The 27409-nt window shown below is 42.3% G+C and overlaps 1 protein-coding gene across 3 annotated transcripts in view; it reads right to left on the reverse strand.

Moving 5' to 3' along the window:
- The window catches only part of LOC130285550 (gamma-crystallin 2-like), a 184801-nt gene that overhangs the window by 58786 nt on the left and 98606 nt on the right, over positions 1 to 27409 (reverse strand). For all 3 annotated transcript variants that reach the window (XM_056537094.1, XM_056537092.1, XM_056537093.1), the window contains one exon: positions 13747 to 13820. In XM_056537094.1, the coding sequence (XP_056393069.1) occupies positions 13747 to 13820 (74 nt within the window). The remainder of the gene's footprint in view (positions 1 to 13746; positions 13821 to 27409) is intronic.

Below are 27409 nucleotides of genomic sequence, written 5' to 3' on the forward strand. Positions count from 1 at the left end.
GGGATGCGATTCGCACAGCGGGACGCGCCCGCTCGCGAATCGCATCCCAGGTCACTTACCCGTCCCGGTCCCCTGCTGTCATGTGCTGGCGCGCGCGGCTCCGCTCTCTAGGGCGCGCGTGCGCCAGCTCTCTGAGACTTAAAGGGCCAGTGCACCAATGATTGGTGCCTGGCCCAATTAGCTTAATTGGCTTCCACCTGCTCCCAGACTATATCTGATCACTGCCCCTGCACTCCCCTGCCGGATCTTGTTGCCTTAGAGCCTTGAGAAAGCGTTTACTGTGTTTGTCCTTACTGTGTACTTGACCTCCTGCTATTGCCATATTGACTACGATCCTTGCTGCCTGCCCCGACCTTCTGCTACGTCCGACCTTGCTCCTGTCTACTCCCTTGTACCGCGCCTATCTTCAGCAGTCAGAGAGGTTGAGCCGTTGCTAGGGGATACGACCTGGTTGCTACCGCCGCTGCAAGACCATCCCGCTTTGCGGCGGGCTCTGGTGAAAACCAGTAGCAGCTTAGAACCGGTCCACTAGCACGGTCCACGCCAATCCCTCTCTGGCACAGAGGATCCACCTTCTGCCAGCCGAATCGTGACAAGAACCAGTAAAATGTTCTTTTTGCTAACCTTAACATCAAAAATGCACCACTTAATAAGATTTTTTTTCTGGATTTTTTGAGCTTTAGGGAATCTAACATACATTTTCTATTCACAACTTAATAAGATTTCTTTTTGTTTTCTTTGAGCTTTAGGGAATTTAACAGACATTTTTCAATTCGAGAAAACGTTTGCTTGGATTTAGATTTTTGAATTTCCTTGAACTACTCAGTGGATACGGTCAAGGGAATTAACCCCTTAAGGACTCAGCCCTTTTTCACCTTAAGGACTGACCCCTTTTGTGCAACCACTGTCGCTTTATGCATTAATAACTCTGGGATGCTTTGATTATTCTGATTCTGAGATTGTTTTTTCGTGACATATTCTACTTCAACATAGTGGTAAATTTTCGTCATTACTTCCATCCTTTCTTGGTGAAAAATCTCCAAGTTTCATGAAAATTTAGAAAATTTTGCATTTTTCTAACTTTGAAACTCTCTGTCTCTAAGGAAAATGGACATACCAAATAAATTATATTTTGATTCACAAATAAAATATGTCTACTTTATGTTTGCATCATGAAGTTGACATGTTTTTACTTTTGGAAGACAACACAGGGCTTCAAAGTTCAGCAGCTATTTTCCAATTTTGAAGTGGATTTGAGGGGTCTTCATATTACAAATACCCCATAAATGACCCCATTATAAAAACTATAAAAGTTTTTCTGAAATGGCTTTTGGGGGGCATGTCACTTTTAGGAAGCCTCTATGGTGCCAGAACAGAAAAAAAACAAAACAACATGGCACACTATTTTGGAAACTACACCCCTCAAGGAACGTAAATAAGGGGTCATCTGAGCCTTAACACCCCACAGGTGTTTGGCGACTTTTTGTTAAAGTCGGATGTATAAAGGATTTTTTTTTTCACTAAAATGCTGGTTTTCCCAAAAATGTTACATTTTTACAAGGGGTTATAGGAGAAAATGTCCCCCAAAATTTGTAACCCCATCTCTTCTGAGTATGGAAATACCCCATGTGTGGACATCAAGTGCACTGCTCAGAAGAAGAGTCACATTTGGCTTTTGGAAATGGTCTTTGAGGGCATGTCGCATTTAGGAAGCCCCTATGGTGCCAGAACAGCAAAAAAACATAGCATACTATTTTGGAACCTGCACCGCCCAAGGAATGTAACAAGGGGTATAGTGAGCCTTAACAACCCACGGGTGCTTGACAAATTTCCGCTAAAGTTGGACGTGAAAATGAAAAATTAGATTTTTTTTTCACTAAAATGCTTGTGTGACCCCAAATTTTCACAAGGGGTAATTGGAGAAAAAGCCTCCAAAAATTTGTATCCCCATATGTGGATGTAAAGTGCTCTGCGGGCGTACTACAATGCTCATAAGAGAGTGAATTTGGTTGGAATAAAAGTGGGAGGCCATGTGCGTGTAAAAGCCCCCCGTGGTGCCAAAACAGTGGACCCCCCCACATGTGACCCCATTTTGGAAACTACACACCTCACAGAATTTAACAAGGGGTGAAGTGAGCTTTTACACCCCACTGGCGTTTGACAGATCTTTGGAACAGTGGGCTGTTGAAATGAAAAATACAATTTTTCATTTTCACAGACCACTGTTCCAAAAATGTGTCAAACACCTGTGGGGTGTAAATGCTCCCTCTACCCCTTATTACATTACATGAGGGGTGTAGTTTACAAAATGGGGTCACATGTGGGGGCATCCACTGTTCTGGCACTATCGGGAATTGTAAACACACATGGCCTTCAATTTCGGACACATTCTCTTGCCAAAAGCCCAATGGCGCTCTTTCTCTTCTGAGCATTGTAGTTCGCCCGAAGAGCACTTTACATCCACATGGAATATATTCTTACTCAGAAGAAATGGGGCTACAAATTTTGAGGGGCTTTTTTCCTATTCTCCCTTGTGAAAATGAAAAATTGAAGAGTAAGACCATTTTCACATCCAACTTTAACGAAAATTTGTCAAACACCTGTGGGGTGTTAAGGCTCACTATACCCCTTGTTACGTTCCCTGAGGGGTGTAGTTTGCAAAATGGGGTCACATGTGGGTATTTATTGTTTTGCGTTTATGTCAGAACCGCTGTATAATCAGCCACCCCTGTGCAAATCACCAATTTAGACCTCAAATGTACATAGTGCGCTCTCACTTCTGAGCTTGTTGTGCACCCACAGAGCACTTTACGCCCACATATGGGATATTTCCGTAATTAAAAGTATGGGACAACACCAGCATGTTAGTGTATTTTTTTTATTTATTTTTTACACTAACATGCTGGTATAGACCCCAACTTTAACTTGTCATAAGGGGTAAAAGGAGAAAAAGCCCCCAAGATTAGTAACGCAATTTCTCCCGAGTACGGAGATACCCCATATGGCCCTAAACTGTTTCTTTGAAATATGACAGGGCTCCGAAGTGAGAGAGCGCCATGCACATTTGAATCTGCCACAAAAATACCCTACGGCAGTGTTTCCCAAACAGGGTAACTCCAGCTGTCGCAAAACTCCCAACATGCCTTGACAGTCAGTGGCTGTCCGGCAATACTGTGAGTTGTTGTTGTTTTTCAACAGCTGGAGGCTCCGTTTTGGAAACAGTGCCGTAAAAGATTTTTTTTTATTGGATGGGGGGGCGGATGGGACTGTGTAGGGGTATGTATCGTTTGACTTTTCATTTTGTGTAGTGTAGTGTTTTTAGGATACATTCACACGGGCGGAGGTTTACAGTGGGGGGGGGGGGGGTCAAACCTCCAGCTGTTGCAAAACTACAACTCCAAGCATGCACTGACAGACCATACATGCTGGGAGTTGTAGTTTTGCAACTGCTGGTGGCACATTGGTTGCGAAACACAGAGTTTGTAACTTAACTCAGTGTTTCGCAACCAGTGTGCCTCCAGCTTTTGCTAAACTAGAACTCCCAGCATGTACAGTCTCTCAGTGCATGCTGGGAGTTGTATTTTTGCAACAGCTGGAGGCACACTGGTTGCAAAACCCTGAGTTAGGTAACAAACTCTGTTTCACAACAAATGTGTCTCCAGCTGTTGCAAAAGTGCAACAATCAGCATGCATTGACAGCCCAAGGGCATGCTGAGAGTTGTAGTTTTGCAACAGCTGGAGGCACACTGCTACAACTCTCAGCATACCCTTTGGTAGTCTGGGCATGCTGGGAGTTGTAGTTATGAACAACTGGATGCACACTTTTTTATAGAAAAAAAGTGCCTCCAGCTGTTGCATAACTACAACTCCCAGCATGCACAGACTAGCAAAGGGCATGCTGGGAGTTGTAGTTGAAACTTCAGCTGCTGCAAAACTACAACTCCCAGCATTCCCTTTGGCTTTGCATGCCTAGAGTTGTTGCTAAGCAACAGCAGGAAGTGAAGAGGCCTTACCTCCTGCTGTATCCTGCCACCGGGACATCGCCGCTGCTGCAGCCGATCCTGCTCCTCCTGTCGCCACCACCGATCCTGAGGGGACCCCCGCCGGACCAGGGCAAGGTAGGAGACCCCCGCCAGCACCGATCTCCGCTCCGATCGCCGTCCCCAGCAGGTAAGTGATTGATCGGTAGCTCCGACCGATCAATCACGTGATCGCAAGGCGGCACCCATGCCACCTCACTCCTGCTGAGTAAGGGTGAATGGGGCTGTCTCCGACAGCCCCATTCACCCTTTTTCCGGGTCACCGGGTCACCAGAGACCCGATTGACCCGGAATAACCGCAAATTGCACGTCTGAATTGACGCATGATTTGCGGCGATCGCCGATATGGGGGGGGGACCTCAGGACCTCCCTAGGCGATATGCCAGGATGCCTGCTGAACGATATCAGTAGGCATCCTGGTCCGGTCCCTGCCCGGCGAGCGGCAGGGACCAGAAGAATGCAGGGCATATCCATACGCCCTGAGTCCTTAAGGGCTTGTAAACGGGGGCATATGCATACGCCCTGCATCCTTAAAGGGGTGTTCCAAGCAAAACCTTTTTTATATATTATATATATATATATATATATATATATATATATCAACTGGCTCCGGAAAGTTAAACAGATTTGTAAATTACTTCTATTAAAAAATCTGAATCCTTCCAATAGTTATTAGCTTCTGAAGTTTTCTGTCTAACTGCTCAATGATGATGTCACGTCCCGGGAGCTGTGCATGATGGGAGAATATCCCCATAGGAACTGCACAGCTCCCGGGACGTGAGTCATCAGAGAGCAGTTAGACAGAAAACAACAACTCAACTTCAGAAGCTAATAACTATTGGATTTTTTTATAGAAGTAATTTACAAATCTGTTTAACTTTCCAGAGCCAGTTGATATATAAAAAAAGTTTTCGCCTGGAATACCCCTTTAAGGGGTTAATTGTAATAAAGTTTTAAGGCAGTATGAGACTTGTAAGCCTCGAAACTTGATGATCAGTCTTGCCTTTTACAATGTGCAATAGTCAATGCTAGCAAATCCTGTGCCCAAATGCAATACCAAATATTCCTTGACGTTTCCTCAACATTTCTGTAATGTTAATTAAGTACTTCAAGAACAGTATATAAATATTGCACAAATGCCCACTGCCTTGCTACATGTACATTATATAGTCTCCTCTTACCCACTCCTCCATGGTAGCTCAGACAAGTCTGATGTAGATACAGGCTGGTGCACTGCACCTTTCATCTCTCCTATGAGAACGGCACTCTGGACAAGGAGATAACGCTTGAATGGAAGGAGATGGTAACTTCTCTTCAACTCACGCAGCCTCACCAGCACAGCCTGGATGCTGTCAGAGCCTGTGTTATACCTGTGTTATAAACTATTATTTTTTAAAAGCAGCAGTAATAAGGTTCTTTTTACTTGTTTACAAATATTTTGTAAGTTGTGTTTTAGATCGATTGTAGCCATAAGTAAGTCACAAAGGCCCATGACTACACTAGAAGGCGATTTTTATCTTTCTATCTTGTAAATAAAATAATAAATACATTTTTTATTTGAGCTCTTGAATCCATATAACTTTGAGCACTGTACTATATATTTCTTATGCAGTTTAGTTATAGACACTGAGGGTATAAGTGTCACTTGGTTAGTTAAGGTATTAATGCACAGGAGTAAGGTGAGCCATTCCAACCTTTTTATAATCCTAATCCAATTTTGTCAGTGGAAAAATAAAGTTATGGGTCTAAGAATGTGAGAAGGAAAAAAAAGGTGAGCCAAAAATGAATGAGCTGGGTCATGAATGAGTTAATAATACAAGTTCTAGAATTCCTAGATTGTCAGCGCCCATACAAATGAAAAACAAACAATGTCATTGTATCAAACTGTATTGTATAAAAGTATTAATGTGTCCAAACAACATGACAAGACATGATAGAAAAGAGAAAAGAAGAGAAGGAAAAGGAGAAAAAAAACATAAATAGAAAACTTAAAGAGTACCTGTCACCAAACTAAACTTTTACTGACTAATTACTTATGTAATTATAAGACACTTTGCTATATACTTCCTGTTAAAAGTCTCCACCTATATATTTTTTAATGTGACAAAACGGCCACTAGGGGGCTCTGTTCTGTTCCCTGCACAAGTCAAACAGTTAATTTAGTCTCCTCCCAGCCTGGCAGGATAGCAAACTCAGGAAGTGCATGTAAGGCATGGCGAGGCACAGCTTTTGTAGACTTCAGTGACATCACCTGCTGGGGAATGCCCACTTTCTCCTGCTGGGAGCTCACAAAATATGAGCAAGGGAAAAGGTATGATACAGATCTGTTTAAAGCTCGGGGGGGGAAATGTAAGGGCTGGAGGGGTGTTAGGAGTAGAAAATATGGTTTGATGACAGCTAATCTTTAAAGAAACAAGCAGCAACAGATTCAAGTAGGTAGCAGTAAAGCTCCCAATGACCCACTAAGATCTGTAGTTAGATTCCAAGTCTTGTGTCTCAACAATTAAATTCATCTGTTGGTGTTTGGAGTAGTGAGCCATCAGAATGGTTTTCACTTGTGAAAGAATTTATTGACACACTTTTCTTGTTTCTTGTTTCGTGTCCAGCCTGTCCATAGTTATTAATACTTTCACACCAGCTAAAACCTGATCTAAGCCAGGCAACATTGGTTTCCCTCAATAGGGCCCATTTAGTTACCAACAAAATGACATGTACCAAGGCTGAAAAAGACTTCAGTCCCAAGGAATCAAGGCAGAATCTATGCTCTAAAATAAAAAAAAATGTCCCCATTTGTTAATGGTGTACTCCGGGCCCTAATACATCTTATCCCCTATCCACTTTCTTCTCCTCTTTTGTGTGCAATGTTAGTATTACGAGAGTACTCTGCTACTGAATTAGATTTTTCCTTGCCTTCTTCCCTAACCCTACTCTCTTTACTCCCCATGGTTATTACTAAACACATTTTCCCTATTCCCCCTTTGTGAGCACGTTTACATTATTTTATGTTGCAAGACTTATATTCTTCCTCTAAGACTTTGGTCATAGGGAAATCTCAGGCTTATTAAGGGGGTTCTATTAGCAAAGTCATATATATTTAGCCTTAAAAATGTTGTAAGCATTATACTATGTATATGTATATGTCCCCTAAATTGTTTAGAGAATTAATATTTATTTCCTAACTCCCCTAAAAAAATGGTATCTAAGCTTTATTCTTACCTGATTTCTTCTTCTCCTAGTGGTAAGGCCATGTTTACAGGTTGGAATTTCCTTGCCGGATTCTGTATTGAAATTTGGCACAGAGTTTCTGCTGCAACAGAGTCCTGTTGAGCTCAACAGGATTCTGCTGCGCTGCACACTCGGTAGAATTTCCTTGCCACATTCATTCTTTCTGTGGACTCCACACAGAATGCATAGCCATCTATGAGATAGCTCATTCCTATGCGGTCCTAGTGACAACAAGTTTATGTCAGCACCTGCAGTTTGTGGAATGGCCGCACAGAGATTTTCTGTGCAGACATTCTGTTGTGGGAACATAAGGGGGCATTTCTCCCTCCCTTAGATGCATTGTGGCCGGAATAGGGTCCCTCACGGAGCACCTTGGTGAGTGGGTGGATCATTACTTACAGCCGTTAACTAAAATCACCCCCACATATCTACAAGATACAAAACATGTTATCAATATATTGCACAAGAAGAAGTGGGAGGGTAACATGGTGTGGGCCACATGTGATGTGGTGGGATTATATCCATCTATCCCAAGGGAGGTAGACTTAATGGCACTGAAGTACCATAAGGAACATTACAGCAAATACTCCCTTGGTCTGAAAGAATTTATCGCCATAGCCACTGAGTTTCTGTTATACCATAATTATTTTATGTTTGTTGGCGATTTCTTTCTTCAGACCAGGGGAGCCTCTATGGGTACCAAATATTACCCCTCTTTTGCAAATATTTTAATGTTTTATTGGGAACAACTTTTCATTTTTTCTCCTAACAACCCATATTTGGAACAGATTAGTTGGATAGGTAGGTACATAAATGATTTGTTGATTATTTAGTTGGGCACAGAAACACAGTTTTTTCAGTTTGTTGAGTATATTAGCCAATACTATCTCAATCTCAAGTTTACTGCACATTTAGTTATTCATCTATTAATTTCTTGGATATTACTCACAAGGGTCTTTATATAGAGATCCTCCCTTATAGGAGGGATACGGCTACTAATGCTGTTCTGACGGCATCTTCATGTCATCCAAGGCATGTCATATAAAAAACATTCCCTTTTGTGAGATGTGCAGAACTAAGAGGAATTGTTCTGACAAAGTACACTTAGAAAAAGAGTTTGTAGATCTTAAAGATAGACTGAAAAAAAGAGGCTATTCATCGAACTGTCTGAACAGGGCCCGTAGTAAGGTGAACGCAATGGAAAGGGAGAAACTTATTTCTTACACTAATAAACACCAACAGAACATAAAAATAATAATAAAGAACAGAAGAAAGTATTTTTTTGTCACACCGCATAGTGCCCAATTCGGTCAGAAACTGATGCGATCCTGAAAGAAGTGATAAAAAATGGAATCCAGGTAGTGCCAAAGAGAGGCCCCTCACTAGGTTCATTCATTTCTCCCAGTCTTTTCAATAGTGAAAATAGAAAAAGAAAACCAGAGGCGGCAGACAACTGGCTTAAAGTCACGGGGAAATGGGGATGCGGACATAGTAAATGTATTACAAGTAAATATATGTTCCCTATGAAAGAAATAAGTTCGTGCTCTACGGGGAAAGTATACCCAATATGGGAATATATTAATTGCAACACTAAAATTTTAGTTTCTGTTGCATATTCACGCAAAGCCATGTACAGTATGTGGGCTCCCTTTTGAATACATAAAAACACGAATCAGAAGATACATTTCTGACACTAGGCGAGAAAAGGTAGGCATATCTATGTGATTTTAATGAACAGCGCTCCGGCCGGACATACCGTCCGTGAGTGCATATTTCCCCGTATGTCGGTTCCCGGTGGGGCTGGGATCCGCAACACGGGATGCGCCCGCATGCGAGTCACAGGCCATCACTCACCTCTGTCCCTCAGCTCCAACGTGCGTGCCCCCGCCTCCTAGCGCGCGCCAGAGCTTTGAAATTTAAAGGGCCTGTGCGCCCGTAATTAGTATTCACACCTGCACCATAGTTATTGTTTTTGCTCCTCCCTAGCACCCTTGCCGGATCTTTGTTTGCCTTGCACCTTAGAGAAAGCAGTCTTAGTGTTTCCCGGCCCTGTACCAGACCTTTGTATTCCGTGACCCGACCGTGTTTCTAGCCGTTAGCCTATTGACCTTCTACCATCCTACTGACTACGCTCCTGTGCCACCTGCCCTGACCTCTAGCCAGTCTGGCTACGTCCTGCCTATTCCTTCTGTGTCACGCTTCACCTCAGCCACCTGTGTGGTCGAGTCGTGGCTTTACTGCGGGCTCTGGTGAAAACCAGCGGCACCTTCGACTCCGCTCCCTGGCACGGCCCACGTCATCTGCCACACAGGTCCAGCAGATCCCCTACATCACCCGCTACAGACTACCGTGGTATTACGGATCAACTGCTCCCTGGGTACCTGCCGTCTGCAGTGAGTCTTACAGTTATCCGGACATTTTAGGGAGATTCACATGGGCGTCATGGATTCCCTGCGGGTGTCTGGTGTCGAGAGAGTTAAAATGGGTGCTAGAGGAGGAGATGTTAGGAGAAGACTCATCAACAGGGAAACATACTGGATGTTTCTCCTCGGCACTAGACATCCGCAGGGTATGAACTAGATCTTATCATGACTTATTAGGCATTTGTTTTGGTTCCTCTTGGAATGCCAATTTCAGGGTTGCCTTAATTGCATGCTAGGATATAGCAGTATCATATGGCACAAGCCAAAGTAATAACTATAATATTATTCGAGCAGGCAACATTCTATTCTATTATCAGAGAATAATAATATTAATTATGATAAAGATATTATTTACTATTATAGCAGCAAAATTCTCTGAAAATATGCTTTATTCAAAGGTATTCCAGGAGGACCGGAGGTCTTATGAGGGTCTAAATTATGAATTAATTTGCCATACAAGTAAAAAGAAATATTTAGGTTGAATTAGTAATTAATTTGAATGATTCTACATATGTTCGGGTTCAGACTGAGAGAGAACAAGTAAACCCGGCTTTGAACAGTGTCACCTACAAATTCATATATCCATGTCTGGTTTTCCGCAAGATTTTATTGTGATGTAATGTACCATGTGACCTAGTATTTGGTTATTTTAACTGCATGTTGTATTGGGAATTCAGTCTACGATTAAAGGGAACCAATCATCAGATTTTACCCTATATAACGCTTGCCAAAGCGTTATATAGGGTAAAATCTTTATTTTCACCATTTCCGGGGGATGCTCCTGCCCCCAGGGATGGTGAAGATATGAAGTTATAAACTAGTCACCGCCGCCGCCGTAAGTAGTCACATGGGCGGGGAGCTCCTCTCACCAACTCCCGTTCTTCTGACGGGAGCAACGCCCCCTCCGCTTGATTGATGGGCCGCGTCATTGTTCCGCTCACTAAACAGACGGAGCAGAGTGATGACGCGGCCCATCAATCAAGCGGAGGGGGCGTCGCTCCCGGCAGAAGATCGGGAGTAAATGAGAAGAGCTCCCCACCCAGGTGACTACTTACGGCGGCGGTGGTGACTAGTTTATAACTTCATATCTTCACCATCCCTGGGGGGCCGGAGCATCCCCCGGGGATGGTGAAAATAAAGATTTTACCCTATATAACGCTTTGCCAAGCGTTATATAGAGTAAAATCTGATGATTGGTTCCCTTTAAGCACCTGCCAGTGCGAAACGCGTCAGCCGTTCCCATCTGTATTGTGACTCCTTGCCAAGAAAAATAAAGCAAGTTTTAACTGCACTTCCAGCACCGGACATCTTCTTCTTTGTCGTGGGAACATAACCTTAACCAAAATGCATTCTTAAATGGAAAGTTAAGCTAATTATTCTACTCCATGAAGAACAGTCTAGATTTATATCTCAGCATTCACATTGCTTCACTACCTTTATTCGTATACGGAGAGTTCATATAAATTATATTTTCGGTGGTATGGGACTCCTACTCTTCTTTTTTTTTACATGTTTTTTCAGAATCTGATCATTTTTGGAGGTGTGGGGGTTTAATTGGGCACTCTTTTTCATATATGGTGATATTGCTTGAAAATTCAACCTTTCGATTATTTTCTTGGTTATAACAAAGAAGACTAATTTCACTTCGGAAATGGTTCTACTTGGGGTTCCTTCTTCTTATTTCTGTCCTAGATTGACCTGCTTAATCACCCTCCTACTGTCTGTGGCTATACAGCCTATTCTTGTACACTGGAAATCGACTACCCCCCCCCCCCCCCTTCCCCAACAATTCTGCAGTGTTGTGAAAAAGTTTACCACTAGTTTAGAATGGAGGAACTTGTTTCATGGCAAAATCATATCCAGGAACAATTTCTTATCACTTGGTCTCCTTGTATTACTTATATAACCTCTTTGTTAATTAATTCATTTTAAATGTCACCTACAAATCCATATATCCATGTCTGGTTTTCCGCAAGATTTTATTGTGATGTAATGTACCATGTGACCTAGTATTTGGTTATTTTAACTGCATGTTGTATTGGGAATTCAGTCTACGATTAAGCACCTGACGGTGTGAGACGCGTCGGACGTTCCCATCTGTATTGTGACTCCTTGCCAAGAAAAATGTAACCTCTTTATTAAATAATTCATTTAAATATTAAGTTGTATGCTAGATGTTGAGTCCATCTATTTCTTTTCTATCTATTTCTTCTTCTTTATTTTGTCTTCTTTCTTTCTTGAGTGTAGGTTTGTAGTTTATTCATTATTGTGACAATATGATTATTATAGTTATGTAACAATAATTCGGAATTATCTTTTGTTTTTGTTAAAAATAATAGAGATATAAGGGGTAAAAGGGAATCTAATGGCCTTAGAGGACATCCGTTGTTAAACAAAAGCTTAATTCCAGAGCTGAAATGACACATGAGGTCTAAACAAGCAAGTGACCAAAATATCTGGACTCAACTGAGTCTGAGGAGAGAATAGCAAAACTATTATGTGCATACAACACAAAATTAGTAACTATGTCCTCATTAAGTCACTGCAGAAGACTCAGATCCACATGGGGAAAATACAGTGGAGACAGTTGCAGTCGCATGTACAATGGCTGTCATGAAAGAATATGGTCACCATAAAGCAAAGTCCCTCCATGGCCACCAAGTTGTACAATCCACCAGTGAAACAGCAGCCCACAGTTGCCTTAGAGCCTATCCACACATTGGGAGTGGTCTAAAAGGGATTGAGTCTGGTCACCATCCAAACTGTGTGACACATTCCCAATATGTCAAGAAGGAATTGGCGAGACTTGGGAGAAGGACCGCTGGGTTGAGGACAACAGCATCAGCTCAGCTTCTTCCGAGGATTGGAATGTGAAGGAGGATCTGTTATCATGATAAATAAACTGGGACAGTAAAACAAGCTCACAGGAACCGCCCTGACCATCTCTGAACATCCCGTTCAAAGATGTCAGGGCGGTTCCTGTGAGCTTGTTTTACTTGACAGAAATGGGTAAGTCCACGCACTTCAGGCAGATTGCGTTCATGGAAATAATGCAGCTCTTGCAGCTTGATTCTCAGGCAACTCAACCATGCAGAGATTAATCCACTGTGTGCAGTTCTCCAAGTGGTGGAGGTCTCGTACTTACTTGCACCTCGTGGAGGTCAAAGGATGGGATGGAAGATGGCACTGCAGGGGAGAGAGGTACCGCAGGAGCCAGTACAAGTTTTTAGTAGATTTTTGGCTAAACCTCAAAAGGTAATGCTCCATAAGAGTGTCAGGCCAGCAAGAGAGGCAACAAGGTTCCCCTGAGTCAGTCAGGTGCAGGGTTGATGCATCCTTTCATGGAAGTGCCGGAACTTACACTGTGCTGTAAGGCTCACATAATGGAAATTCTGAATGAATTTTCGCATTTAATTCCCCATTTAATTTCCGCATAAATTTAGAACCAATACACTTCAATGGTATTCCACAGTCCCATTCGCAGTAGTATTTCCCCATCGGTCTTTCCATTGCAGAAATTCTGCTTTCCGCATTCCACTTAAAAAAAGGTCCTATCCTAAATTTGTATGGAATTCTGATGTGGAATCCCATTTAAATCAATGGGGCTTTTTTTTTTCTCCACCCAAATGTTAGGATTCGTAAGGATTCCGCACAAAATTTAACTGAAGCAATGAAAGAAAATCCTCATTTTCTGTACACAGAGAATTCAGGCAGAATTTATGCATGAATTCCGAATATATATGTAGAAAGATGCGGAATTCCGAGTCTGCATGAGTTAGCCGGAATTCCGCATCTTTATGCGGAAATTTTGATGTGTCAACATAGCCTTAGTGGTCATTAGATTTCAGTACAGATTCTGAAACTGAAATTCTGCGTCAAATATGCAATGCGTCAACCCAATATAAGGAGACAAGATCAAACTATATATTTCACATAGTTTGTGAACTTGTGTATAACTGTCTGTTTAGATTTCTACATGTTATTATGTGTATTATGATTTATGCACAGTTATTTCTGCAATACACATATATTACTCTCATCTATGATCTTATACTTACTACATCATCTTCCACTTCCTGGTCATGTGATGTCATAGCTTCATTTTTGCCAGAGGAATTTAACATTCTAACACCTGAAATAGAATTGTGGAACTAGCTTTATTATATTGTATGTCATAGAGATTTAGCAAAAACTTTTTATGTTAATATCTTATAATAAAACTTTATTTATTATAAACATATAGTAGATTTTAGATCTCTGCAATTTTACAGAAGTCTTCATTCTGTTACTGGCTTTAACGTAACCTATAAAAGCTGTGATCCTATCGAACTGCCATGGGGCTAAACTTGGGAGTTAAGTCTAAGTAATTTTGTGCTCCTCACCATATCCTCCCTCAAGGACATCTGAACTTTCCCAAAGTAAATCCCCAGGTCACTTGCCCTGCAATTATGTTTAGTATCAACAGATGATGTACAAAGTTGGCAGACAGAAGTTGTAGTCAGGCAGAATAAGGATTGTGCCAAGCTAGAGTCAGTCAGCAATGTTAGACAGGCAGAAAGTCAGGGCAGGTTCCAATCAAAGTCAAATCAAACTGGGTCAGTAACATAGAAGAAAGAATACATACCACTTTGCAGGTGACAGGAATCAAATGGATCCTATTGACTAGGCACAGATTGATAGAGGAGGACCCCTTATAAAAGCTCGGTCACAAAGCTACAGGCCGGAACCAGCGGCAATTAGTGCCACTGGGTCTTTAATATGTTTGCAGACAACCCTTGGCAAAGGATAGATGCAGCAGCCAGAAGAAAATGTTAAGTGGTGCAGATGCAAGGGCTGCCTTAATGGGGTACTCCATTGCAGAAGATCTTATCCCTTATCCACAGGCTGTGGTCATCATGCCCCCCTCCATTAATGTCTATGGGATGGGGCATGACAGCTGTGGTTGCTCTTAATCCAGCCCGGAGCAGAATTCACTCCATATAGGGCTTTCACTGGTGTGCCAAGCTGAAGATCACGGGGGTCTCAGCAGCCGGATCCCCTGTGATCAGACATCTTACCCCCTATCGTTTGGATAGGGGATAAGATGTATAGGGGCAAAGTACCCCTTTAAGGTTCACATACACACAAGATAAAAGTCAGCCAAACTTGCCAATTTCAGCAGGTCCTGCTGACTTTCTATTGTGTATGGGGGATTCCAATTTTTTTCTCGATAGATGTGCATGGTGAATTTCAACTGTTTAATCCTTTTGTTCTCAGGAAGATACTATAAGCCACCTCTTAGGGAATATGGTCACAGGCTACATGTAGAACACCTAAACAGCATGTATGTGTATTTCCCCCTTTGTGGACCCCCTATCCAAAGTGTTAGCTGTCTGCAAAACAAAAATTAAGTCAACAGCTACTAAAGATGTATAGCTACATTTGACTGCTCTGACACTTTCCAGTGGCTTCTCCAGTCATATCCAATATTTGCAAAAAAAGAAAGAAATTAATGATGTTTTGTGTTTATTAACAAAGTGTACAAGGGTAGAGACAAATAGGAATAGGAAGCTTCCAACCGCGCTGCCAGCTTGATGAAGGAGATTGACTTCAATATGGTAAGTAGTGTTTTATTACAAACACGCAACGCGTTTCAAGGCAGTGTCAGACTTTTCCTCAGGCGTTTATTACAACAATAGAACAACAGAGAAATAGACACATTCATAGGATTCATCACTTACGTTACAGCTAAAGTGATGTATCGATACTAAAATCACATGATTTAAAATATAGACCGAAATATAAATATATAAATACAAGAAAAACAAAACAAATCGCTCAGTTTTTTCAATCAATTCATTAAGACCTCTAGGGGACAAGGTATTAAGTAAAGAAAATCCAAAAGGACCCCCTATTTATAAGTCTTTGGTAGCGAATGAAAGGGGTATTCCAGGAAAAAAAAAATTTTTATATATCAACTGGCTCCAGAAAGTTAAACAGATTTGTAAATTACTTCTATTACATAATCTTAATCCTTTCAGTAATTATGACCTTCTGAAGTTAAGGTGGTTCTTTTCTGTCTAAGTCTCTCTGATGACACCTGTCTCGGGAAACGCCCAGTTTAGAAGAGGCTTGCTATGGGGATTTGCTTCTAAACTGGGCGTTTCCCGAGACAGGTGTCATCAGAGAGGACTTAGACAGAAAAGAACAACCTTAACTTCAGAAGCTCATAAGTAATGAAAGGATTAAGATTTTTTAATAGAAGTAATTTACAAATCTGTTTAACTTTCTGGAGCCTGTTGATATATAAAAATAAAAAAAATTTCCTGGATAATCCCTTTAAATGAATGTTCCAGGATCGATTCCAGTACACATACAGAAATACCTTCTGATTCCCGGCATGCATTAAAAACAGGACGGGAGACACTGTGTTTCATAAAGCTAATAGAAATATTGAGATGGTGCTTATTCGTTCCAGCACGAAGTGTGTGCACTGTTCGACCAACATATTGGATTTTGCATTTACAGGTAAGTAAATAGACCACATAAGATGAAGCACAATTATATAGCTTTTTTACCACAAATGTCTCTCCTGTTGAATGGGATTTTATTTGTCCAGAATTATCCTGCACAACCCAACGGCAACAAAGACACTTTGTATACCCACATTTGACAGTACCTTCTGTTCCATTATTAGATCATTGGAGATTTACCTACCCTAGGTGATGGAAAATATGGATTTTATAAAAGACAGGAGGCGAGGATTATGCAGAACTTACATGTGGTTAGAGAAGGAAAACCGTCTGGCACCGCTAGCTGTAGATCACTCCTCTATTATGCAGTGTTAGTCATCAGCATTCAGCACGTGTGTCGGTCATAGTATACTGTTGATCGTGAAGGTGCTATATTTGCAAGGAACAAGACTTCAACATATGTAGAAAAAGAGAACATGCGGTTCAAGCACTCACCACCAATCTTGATCGATGCAACAATCCAGGCTTTATTCAGTTCAACGCATAAGGATACATCCAGTTAGACAGACACACTAGGGAGCAACGGTGGACAGGTGAAGCGGGGGGCGTGCACAGGGGCGGCAACAAGTTTTGCACACAAAGGTGCTTCCTCTGGCCCGTACTGACATTACACGTCAGGGTGTTGTTTTTATGTAGTAACGTGCGGGCATTACTATGGAGACCATAAACAGGTATGTGAGATACAGTGTGAGTGATTTAAAAACCTCAAAAACAACACTTTATGCAAGTGAGGCATTAATGGAGAAAGGCACCAAACTAATTTTTATCATTGAGCCCCAAAGGACCAAGCGCTTCGGCTCTAATGATCCAGTGGGCTTCTTGTTCCATGAGTATACGGTGTCTGACACCACCTCCTGCTGGCAGTTCAATCTTTTCAATACCAGCAAACCTCAAGTTAGACGTATCACTATTATGAGGGACATAGGCAATAAAACGCGTTGCTCCCACACCTATGCGTATTGAGAGAAAATGCTCCTTTATTCTTACCATCAGTTTTCTTTTAGTTTTGTCAATGTAATAATACCCACATGGGCAAAGTATACAATAAACTGCAAAAGTAGTTTGGCAAGTGATTAAATGTTTTACCATTATTATCTCACATTCACCAAAACTGCTCCTAGCCAGGTTCTGTCTACAGACTGAACAACTTTGACATTTAAAATTACCTTTTGGAGTGCTATCCATTGACTAGTTGTACTTGTTGGTTTTGGCATTATTTAGATTTTTATATGTTTTTAACAAAGACTGTAAGGTTTTATTGCGCTTATGTGTTATGATAGGATTCTCTGTCATGATTGTTTTTAAATCAGGGTCTTCCTGTAGGATGAACCAGTTTTTTCTGAATACATTCCTAACTGTTTGATTCATAGGGGAATTCCTAAAGGAAAAAGTAAATCTGGATTCACAATCATTTTTGTATTTAACTTTTGGTTTGAGTAATTAATGTCTACTTTTTGACTGAACTTTCTCAAAAGCAATGGCTACTATTTTCTCAAGATATCCCCGTCAGCCGTTCAGATAATTCTAGAGAGATAGATAAAAGGAGTTAGGAATGCATAGAGAAGGGGGTAAATGGAGTCTGTATGAAACAGGATTATTCTTTTGTAAGATCTTGAACGGACCCAGGAAACGAGGACCTAATTTGTAACTTGGGATTTTGAAACAAATGTATTTAGAAGATAACTACACCTTATCACCAGGAAAGAAGGATGGAGGAGATCTTCTTTTCTTGTCTGCCTTGGTTTTCATGCGGGAGGAGGCCAGAGATAAAGACTGCCGAGTCTGACACCAAATGGAGGAGAAATCACGGACAAGAGCTCGCCAGAATTTGGACACAAACTGAACTCCGCAATCCGAGACAATATTTTCAAGAAGGCCCTGTAGACGGAAGATATGGAGTAAGAAGTGCTTCGCCAGTTGCCGGGCAGATGGGAGACCGGTAATTGGGATTAAATGAGCCATTTTAGAAAACCGATCAACCACAACCCAGATGACTGTGTTATTATGAGATGGCGGAAGATCGGTAATAAAATCCATAGCAATGTGAATCCATGGACTCTCAGAAATGGGCAATGGCTGCAAGAGTTCTGCGGGTCTCAGTCTAGGGCTCTTGTCACAAGCACAGGTGACACAGGAACATACAAATTCAGACATCATGTTCCAGATTAGGCCACCAATAATGTCGGGAAATTAAAAGAAAAGTCTTACGCACTCCAGGATGACCAGCCAATAAAGAAGAATGACCCCATTTCAAGACTTTGCGTCTCAATCTGACTGGTACAAAGGTTTTACCAGGAGGTACCTGCAGAAGATTGGCAGGAGCTGCTGAAATCAGACGGTCGGGAGGGATAATATGTCTTGGTGTAGGATCCAAACCCACAATGTCAGTGGATCTGAAAAGGGCATCAGCTCTGATATTCTTGTTAGCTGGATGGAAATGAATGAAAAAATCAAACCTGGAAAAGAACAATGACCACCTTGCCTGTCGAGGGTTCAAACGCTGTACAGACTGAAGGTACAAGATATTCTTATGGTCTGAGAAAATACTGATCGGACGAGGAGATCCTTCCAACAAATGTCGCCACTCCTCTAAGGCAAGTTTTATAGATCGATCTCCGAAGGAGTAGTTCCTTTCTGCTGGCGAGAAGGTTTTAGAAAAGAATCCACAGGTTACAGTTTTACCCTTGGAGTTTTTCTGGGTAAGAATGGCACCCAGCTCCTACGGACAAAGTGTCAACCTCCAAGGCAAAGGGTCTTTCAATCAGGTCTTGAAAGCACGGAAGCTGAAGGAAAGGCAGATTTTAGGCTAGCCTCAGGAGGCCACAATTTAGGGTTAGCATTCTTTTTGTGAGGGCTACAATGGGAGCAACCACGGAAGAGAAATGTGGGATGAACTGACAATAATAGTTGGTGAATCCCAGGAAACGTTGAATAGCCCGAAGACCGGTATGGCGAGGCCAATTCAAAACCACAGACTGTTTTTTAGGATTCATTTGCAGACCATGATGAGAGACAATATAACCAAGAAACAGGAGACTGGATTTCTCCAAAAGGCATTTCTCCAGTTTAGCGTAGAGATGATTCCTTTGGAGGCGTCAAACATGAACATGAATACAATGCTCTTCCAGGTTGGAACAATAGATCAAGATGTCATCAAGATACACGACAACACGGGTATAGAGAAGGTCGCGGGAAATATCATTGACGAATTCCTGAAATACAGCTGGAGCATTACAAGGACCAAAAGGCATCACGAGATACTCAAAATGTCCATCTCGGGTATTAAAAGCTGTTTTCCATTCGTCTCCCTCTCAGATTAAAATCAGATTATAAGATCCACGTAAATCCAATTTGGAGAAGACCTTGGCCCCTCAGAGATGATCAAAAAGTTCAGAGATCAGTGGAAGAGGATAACGATTCTTGATCGTGATTTTGTTGAGACCTCTGTAAACATTACATGGGCGGAGAGAACCATCTTTCTTGCCCACAAAGAAGAACCTGGCTCTGGCAGGTGAAAAGGGCTTTCAGACAAATCCTTTTGGAGGTTCTCTTGGACATATTTTTGCATGGCTTATGTTTCAGGACCTGACAGAGGATAGATTCTACCACGAGGAGGCATAGTCCCAGGCTGTAAATCAATGGGGCAATCATAAGGACGATGCAGGGGTAAAGTTTCGGCCTGTTTTTCGCAAAAGACACCAGAAAAATCTTGATAATGGGAAGGCAGACCAGGCATAGGAGGGAAGGAAGAAACTGTTTTAGGCAGGACCTGCACAAGACAACAATTTTGACAGCACTGTCTCCAGCGAGTGATTTCTCCAGACTTCCAGTCAAGCTGCGTTGGTGTTGGAGTCAAGAAAGACCGAGAAGTATCTGTGAAGTACAATGAGGAAGTACATAGAATTCAATCCTTTCCTTATGCGAGACTCCCACCTGCATGAGAAGAGACTTCAGATTTTGTCCATTGACAGAAGAGATGAACAGGGGCTTGACAAGGCGAATCACAGGAAGAAGATATTCATGCACGAGAGAGGCAACAATGAAGTTGCCAGTGGAACCAGAGTCCAAGAATGCACAAGCGGAGAATAAAGTCTGAGCAGAAACGTGGACTTGAACAGAGAGACACAAATGAGAAGAGGTTGTATTCACACACAGGGACGCCTTTCCACGCTCGTGGACAGGAAGAACAGTCTTTGAGGAAGTGCTCCGGACTTGCACAGTATTAGCACAAATTCTCTTTGCGTTGTCGGGATCTCTCCTGCTGGGTTAAGCGGGTACGATCCACTTGCATAGCCTCTGCGGCAGGAGGCAAAGAAGAGGTGGATGATGGAACACCGGTTCCAAGCGATAACTCCGTGGTTGGGTTGGTTCTCTTTTATTACGAAGTTCCTCCTGTCTTTCGGCAAAACGCACATCAATACGTGTGGCCAAATGGATCAGTTCACACAGGTTAAACAGAGGATCTCATGCAGCAAGAGCGTCCTTAATTCTGCTGGAGAGTCCTTTTTTGAATGTAGCACATAAGGCTTCATCGTTCCATGTCAATTCCAAAGCAATGGTGCGAAATTGGACAGCATAGTTACCCACGGAGGAAGTCCCTTGTATTAGGTTAAGAAGAGCGGCACGTGCGGGTTCTTCAAAAACGCTGCAGAACTCAGTTAAGAAGGCCGTAAGATTAGAGGAAATTGGATCACTGCGATCCCAGAGAGGATTAGCCCAGGCCAGGGCCTTTCCAGACAAGAGACTGACCACAAACGCCACCTTTGCACGTTCCGACGGGAACAGATTCGCCATGAGCTCCAGGTGTATGGAGCAATGAGTTACAAAGCCTCTACTCAACTTAGGATCTACGTCAAACTTTGTGGGAAGGGAAAGACAAAGCTTTGATCCGGAAGTAACTGCAGGTTGCAACTGCTTTTGCATGGTCAAAAGTTGCTGCATCAAGGCGGACAATTGATTTAGTTGCTGTGCCTGATGGGCCATGTGTTGTGATGGACCACAACGGAAGGAAGATCCAGAACCTCTGGCAAAGGTACCTCAGCGGGTTCCATGGCCGGATCTTACTGTTAGACTCACAGCAGTCAAGTGGAATTCAGGGTAATTCAGGAGCTGGAGGTGTAATGGACCTGTGCGGATGCTGGACCTGTGTGGCAGATGACGCGGGCCGTCCAAGGGATTGGAGTCTAAGGTGCCACTGGTTTTCACCAGAGCTCGCCGCAAAGCGGGATGGACTTGCTGCAGCAGGCGGCACCCGAGTCGCTACCCCTGGCACGACTCGACCACACAGGCGGCTGAGGTGAAGCATGGAACAGAAGGGATGAGACAAGATGAAGTCAGGCTAGCGGGAGGTCAGGGCAGGCGGCGTAGTCAATAGGGTAGCAGAAGTTCAATAGGCAGGCGACTAGGAACACGGTCAGGTCACGGAATGCAAGGTCTGGTACATGGCAAGGAATCACAGAATATTGCTTTCTCTTAGGCATAAAGGCAAACCAAGATCCGACAGAGAGGGGAGGTGCAGAAACTTATAATGAATGTGCAGGTGCAAAAAATAATTACGGGAGCACTGGCCCTTTAAATCTGAGAGCTCCGGGGCGTGCACACCCTAGGAGGCAGGGACAGCAGGAGACAGAGGTGAGTGACTGGCTTGGATTCGCATGCGGGAGCGTCCCACAGTGCGAATCCCAGCCCCATCGTCCAGAGAAGGAGAGGGGGACAATGTGCTCACGGCCTGGATGTGCGGCCGGAGCGCAAGATGTCACAAGAACTTTTTTAAATTTAGCCTACAAATAGCCCTAAAAAAAATCAATCTCAAAATCTTCATTTTTAAAGGGCTCAGTTAAGCCAAAAAGTTCAGTCCCTTCTACAACGCTGACAAACAGGATGTATGTTCGTTAAGTTGACAACGGTTCCCTCTCTATTGCTTCCAGGAGACACTTTTCTTCCTTTTCATTCTCCAGGGTGGGTTTTTCGTGGACCTCTTCTCCTCTTTCTCTTCTCCTTTTACTGCCTCCTTGTCTTTTCCTCCTAAAAAACTTGAATTGGCATTTGATGGGTTTACAGTGATTTCTTTTATATTACCGGTTTCATCCGATCCGCTGGATTCAGATTTTCTAGTTAGAAAGTCTCTAGTGGACTTTTTCTTTTGTGAGTAATGTTTTCTCTGACCTCTATTCACATACTGGTTTCTTCCATCGCGTTTTCCTGAGTTGTCATTTCCTGCATTCATTTTCGCCCAAGTAAATATTGCTTTGGTTTCAAAATCCTTTTTGTTACGCATATACTTGTCTCGCTTGATCTCTTTTAGTGAAATCTGTAGTTGGAGGATTTAGTAGCCAATGCTTTTGAGAAAGTGCAGTCAAAAAGTAGACATGAATTACTCAAACCAAAAGTTAAATACAAAAATGATTGCGAATCCAGGTTTACTTTTTCTTTTAGGAATTCCCCTATGGATCAAACAGGAATGTAATCAGAAAAAAATGGTTCATCCTACAGAAAGATTCAGATTTTAAAACAATCCTATCCTATCATAACACATAAGCGCAATAAAACCTTACAGTGTTTGTTAAAAAAATAAATAAAATAACCAACAAGTACAATTGGTTAATGGATATCACTCCAAAAGGTAATTTTAAATGTCAAAGTAGCCAGAACCTGGCTAGGAGCTGGTTCAGAGTGGGTGAATGTGAAATAATGGTAAAACATTTTGTAGTTTATTGTATACTTTGCCCATGTGGGTATTATTACATTTGCAAAACTAAAAGAAAACTGATGGTTAGAATAAAGGAGCATTTTCGCACAATATGCACAGGTGTGGGAGCAACACGTTTTATAGCCCATGTCTGTACCTGCCATAATAGTGATATGTCTAACTTGAGGTTTGCCGGAATGGAAAAGATTGAAGTGCCAATAGGAGGTGTAGACAGACACCGTATACTCATGAAACAAAAAGCCCGCTGGATCATTAGAGCTGAAGCGCTTGGTCCTTTGCGGCTCAATGATAAAAATGTGTTTGGTGCCTTTCTCCACTAATGCCTCACTGGCATAAAGTGTTGTTTTTATGGTTTTTAAATCACTTACACTGTATGTCACATACCTGTTTATGGTTTCCATAGTAACGCCCACACGTTACTCCATAATATCACACCTTGATGTGTAACGTCAGTACGGGCCAGAGGAAGCGCCTTTGTGTGCGAAACTTGTTGCCGCCCCTGTGCATGCCCCCCGTCTCACTTGTCCACCGTTGCTCCCTAGTGTGTCTGTCTAACTGAATGTATCCTTATGCGTTGAACTGAATAAAGCCTGGATTGTTGCATCCATCAAGATTGGTGGTTAGTGCTTGAACCGCATGTTCTCTTTTTCTAAATTATGCAGAACTTTCTTTACTGCAGAAAATACGCAGTTAATATTAAAACATTTTTACAATAATAATAATAAGAAAAAACTTAGGTACAATGGTGCAATCAAACATGCTATGTACTGATAACAACCAATGAGAGCATCACCCATGTCAAAAAGGAGCTGTAACTGAGGTAACTTCCTCTTTCTTTACGATAAAGTAAACTATTAAAGTCTCAAAATGTAATAACTTCATGAAGATAACTGAAGATGGTCCACGAACTAAGAAGAAATCTTGACCTTCTCAGGTTTCCAGCAGGTAAGTAGAGTTGTAGTCTCAAACTAAGAATGACAGGAACTGTATCAGGAGATGAGGTCGCATCTGAAGAGAATCAATATGCTGAAAAAGAAAACAAGAAACATGAGGGTGGGTAATGGGAAGAATAATGCACGGCTCCTGTCTTTTATAAAATCCATATTTTCCGTCACCTAGGGTAGAAAAATCTCCAATTTTATAGCAAGACAGGAGGCCTTGCATTATGCAGGTGCAATAATGCAAGTACAATCAAGAAGAGACAGAGAAATTAGTTTCAGGTCTAAAGTAAAGGTGTTGAAGGTGGAATCAGATGACCAATCAGCTCCTTTGAGAAGATCTGACAAAGAAACACCAGATTGAGCAATTTTTGTAGAAACGGCACCTCTAGTATAGTGTGCACCAAAAGTGGATACATAAATTTTTGCAAAAATCATTGATTGTTTGATCCATCTTGGCAGTAGAAGAAGTAGAAGTAGTAGTAGTAAAAGAAACAGGTTAGTGAGGTTTACAATAGGAAATGAGGAGTTGAGAATGAGAAGGATGACGAAGAGGTTTAGTTTTATCTTCATAAGATTTAAGACATCTAACCACACATAGTTTATCATGGTGAGGGAAGGAAGGATAAAAGATTCTTTGTAAATCTGTTTTTCTTCGTCTATGGGGGCTCTGACATCAGACACCCTCTTAATATAAGACAAAGTAAAGTAGGGAGCATGAAAGATAAAAGTTTAAGAGTAAGATCATCATTATAGTCCCAGGATAAGAAAAGTTGAAGAAGTAAATTAACATCCCAAGTTGAGTGGTATTTGGGAAAAGGAGGACGTTCAAAACGGGTACATCTAAGAAGTTTGCAAATCAGAGGGTGTTTGTCGATAGGGATAGAATATACGGGAAATGATAAAATTAGATGGCCGAACAGTATAAATTTGAAGTTCGGTAAGCTTTGCCTGAGTTGAAAGAAGCCGATAAATAATTTAAGTTGTGAGAGATAGATGCATGTACAGGATCAAAACCCCATTGTATGCACCAATCAGACCAGAGTTTCCATGCTAAATGGTAAGCGGTTATGGTACCTGGAGCCCAGGCCTCTGAGAGGATATTTCTAGTTGATTGAGAAAATTCGGACTCAGGGTTGAGTGACCTGATATTAACCATGCAACTAGAAGAAGTTGGCGTGATAGGATGAGAGGATGATGATTCGCCAAAGGAAGAGAAGATGTGGAAGGGATGAAAGTATTCTCAGGTAATCTATGGACATTCTCAAAATTTGGGGAAACCAGGATTGAGTCGGCCAATAAGGAGTTATTAGAACTATAGTTGATTTTTGGATGGATTTTTGGACGGACAAACAAGACTCTGGGAATGAGGATGAATGGTGGAAACGCATAAAGTTTTTGTAACACTTACGGTTCAGTAGACAGGAATACTGGAGGAAGTAGATCCGCTGGACGTGTGTGGCAGATGACAAGGCTGTACCAGGGAGCAGAGTCTAAGGTGCTGCTGGTTTTCACCAGAGCCCGCCGCAAAGTGGGATGGACTTGCTGCGGCAGGCGGCACCCAGGTCGTTACCCCTGGCATGACTTGACCACACTGGCGGCTGAGGAGATTCGAGGTACAGATGGGAAACAGCAACTCGTAGTCTGGATAGCAGAAGGTCAGGGCTGGCAGCACAGGTGCGTAGTCAGGAACGAAGCAGCAGGTCAGTAGGCTGGCGGCCCAGGAGCAAGGCCAGGAATATAGCAGGAGGTCAGTAACAAGGCAAGGCAAAACACAGTAATGCTTTCTCAATGGCACAAGGCAACAAAGATCCGGCAAGGATGTGGGGGAGGAGCAGGAACTTATAGGAGACACAGGTGTTGCACATAATTATAGGTGTACTGGTCCTTTAAAAATTAAAGCTCAGGCATGCGAGTGCCCCAGGAGACAGGGACACGTGTGCTGGAACTGTGAGGCAGAAAAAGGAGGAAGCAGGGGACAGAAGTGAGTGATGGGCTGGGATTCGCATGCAGGAGTGTCCCGGGATGCGAACTCCAGCCCCGCCGGCAGCAAGGGAGAGCAGCGAAATGCACTGGTGGCCAGAGCGCACACCTTAACAGTCTTTGAGGTGGCCAAAATTGGAGGAAAGCATCCACTCCTAAGGTTTCAGGATCCGGAAGGAAGCTGAAGAACAGAGGAAGCTGGCGATTGAGGCAGGAAGCAAAGAGGTCCAGTCGAAGAGGACCCCATAGGAGATTGATCTGTTGAAAAATAAATGGGTCTAGTTTCCAATCACTGGCATCGATTAGATGACGAAAGTTCTAATATGCAACTGTGTTGGAAAGACCCAGACGTTACTCTGCCTTCAAAATAATATTACTGTTTAGACAAAACTGCAAAAAAAATTGCGATATTTGCTAGGAGTGCCTCCCAAACAATTTATATATTGTACTGCAGGGAAATTATCAATGCAAATCAGGATGCAGGAATTCAAAATATTTTTGCAAAGCTCTTGAAAGGCAAAAATCCAGATAGGAGCTCTAAACAGTTGATGTGAAGAGATGATTCCGTAGGGGACCACTTGTCTCCTGTAGAATGGATCCGCAGCGAGTGCCCCAACCGATGAAGCTCGCATCTGATTAGAGAATCAGATCCGGATTGGTATGGAACTTTTTTTGCCATTCCAGGTACGCCTTGAATTGTGTTGAGAATCCAGTGATCGAAAGATATCATCTCTCAAGTTGGGAAAAAATTATGGAGTCTTCCGCCCACTGGAAGATGGGAAGAATCCACAATCGGTAGACTTACCTGAAGGTCTGGAGCATGTAGAGCTTCTCTGGCCTCTTTCCCTCCAAGGACGTCTTCTGTGGGCTTGTATGTTAGGGACAGAGAAAGTTGATCTGTCTTGGGATTGGTAAGAGCCTCTATATTGGAAACGAAAATGAGTTGCTTGGCCGGGAAACGTCCCGTACTTTTACCAGCTCGTCTAAAATCTTGTTGGGAAAACTTTTTCAAGGAGGCCTGAGCCTTATCGAATGATGAAAATAATCCAACATACTTGAATGTCTCTTTACCATTTGTACCTCTGTAGGAATGGAGCATTGGAAGAGGCAAGGTGGGTTAATTGTGGATCTAGTTTAAGTAATATAGATCTTTTTCGTTCAGTGCAAAAAAGCCTAATTATCACTGTCAAAGAGGCAGATGGACCTTTGAGCCCAATCTCTAAGGGTGGGTATATCAATTAGATTGCCTGTGGTAATGGCATCTTTAGAAAGATCTAAGATCTTAGTAAGTGGACCTAAAAGGTCTAAAATTTGTCCTGGCATAGGGCAAAACTGAGGTTAATACTGTTTTTGGGTTTTTTTTGGCCCAAATTTTGTATGTTCTCAACAAGTATAGGGTAAAATTCTGGGGTTTGTGCTGCGTTCATAGAGATTGTTGGTCTTGGCACTCAGCCAATAATCTATTTCTTACATATCCAATGAGAAATGAACCGTTCCACTTGGGATTTGGGGTCCATTCTCCAGAGCGGGGATGTTTGATAAGTGCGAAGTCTAAGAATGGGACTCCTAAGCTGTCTAA

The sequence above is a fragment of the Hyla sarda genome, chromosome 8 (assembly GCF_029499605.1).
Source record: "Hyla sarda isolate aHylSar1 chromosome 8, aHylSar1.hap1, whole genome shotgun sequence".
Lineage (NCBI taxonomy): Eukaryota > Metazoa > Chordata > Amphibia > Anura > Hylidae > Hyla > Hyla sarda.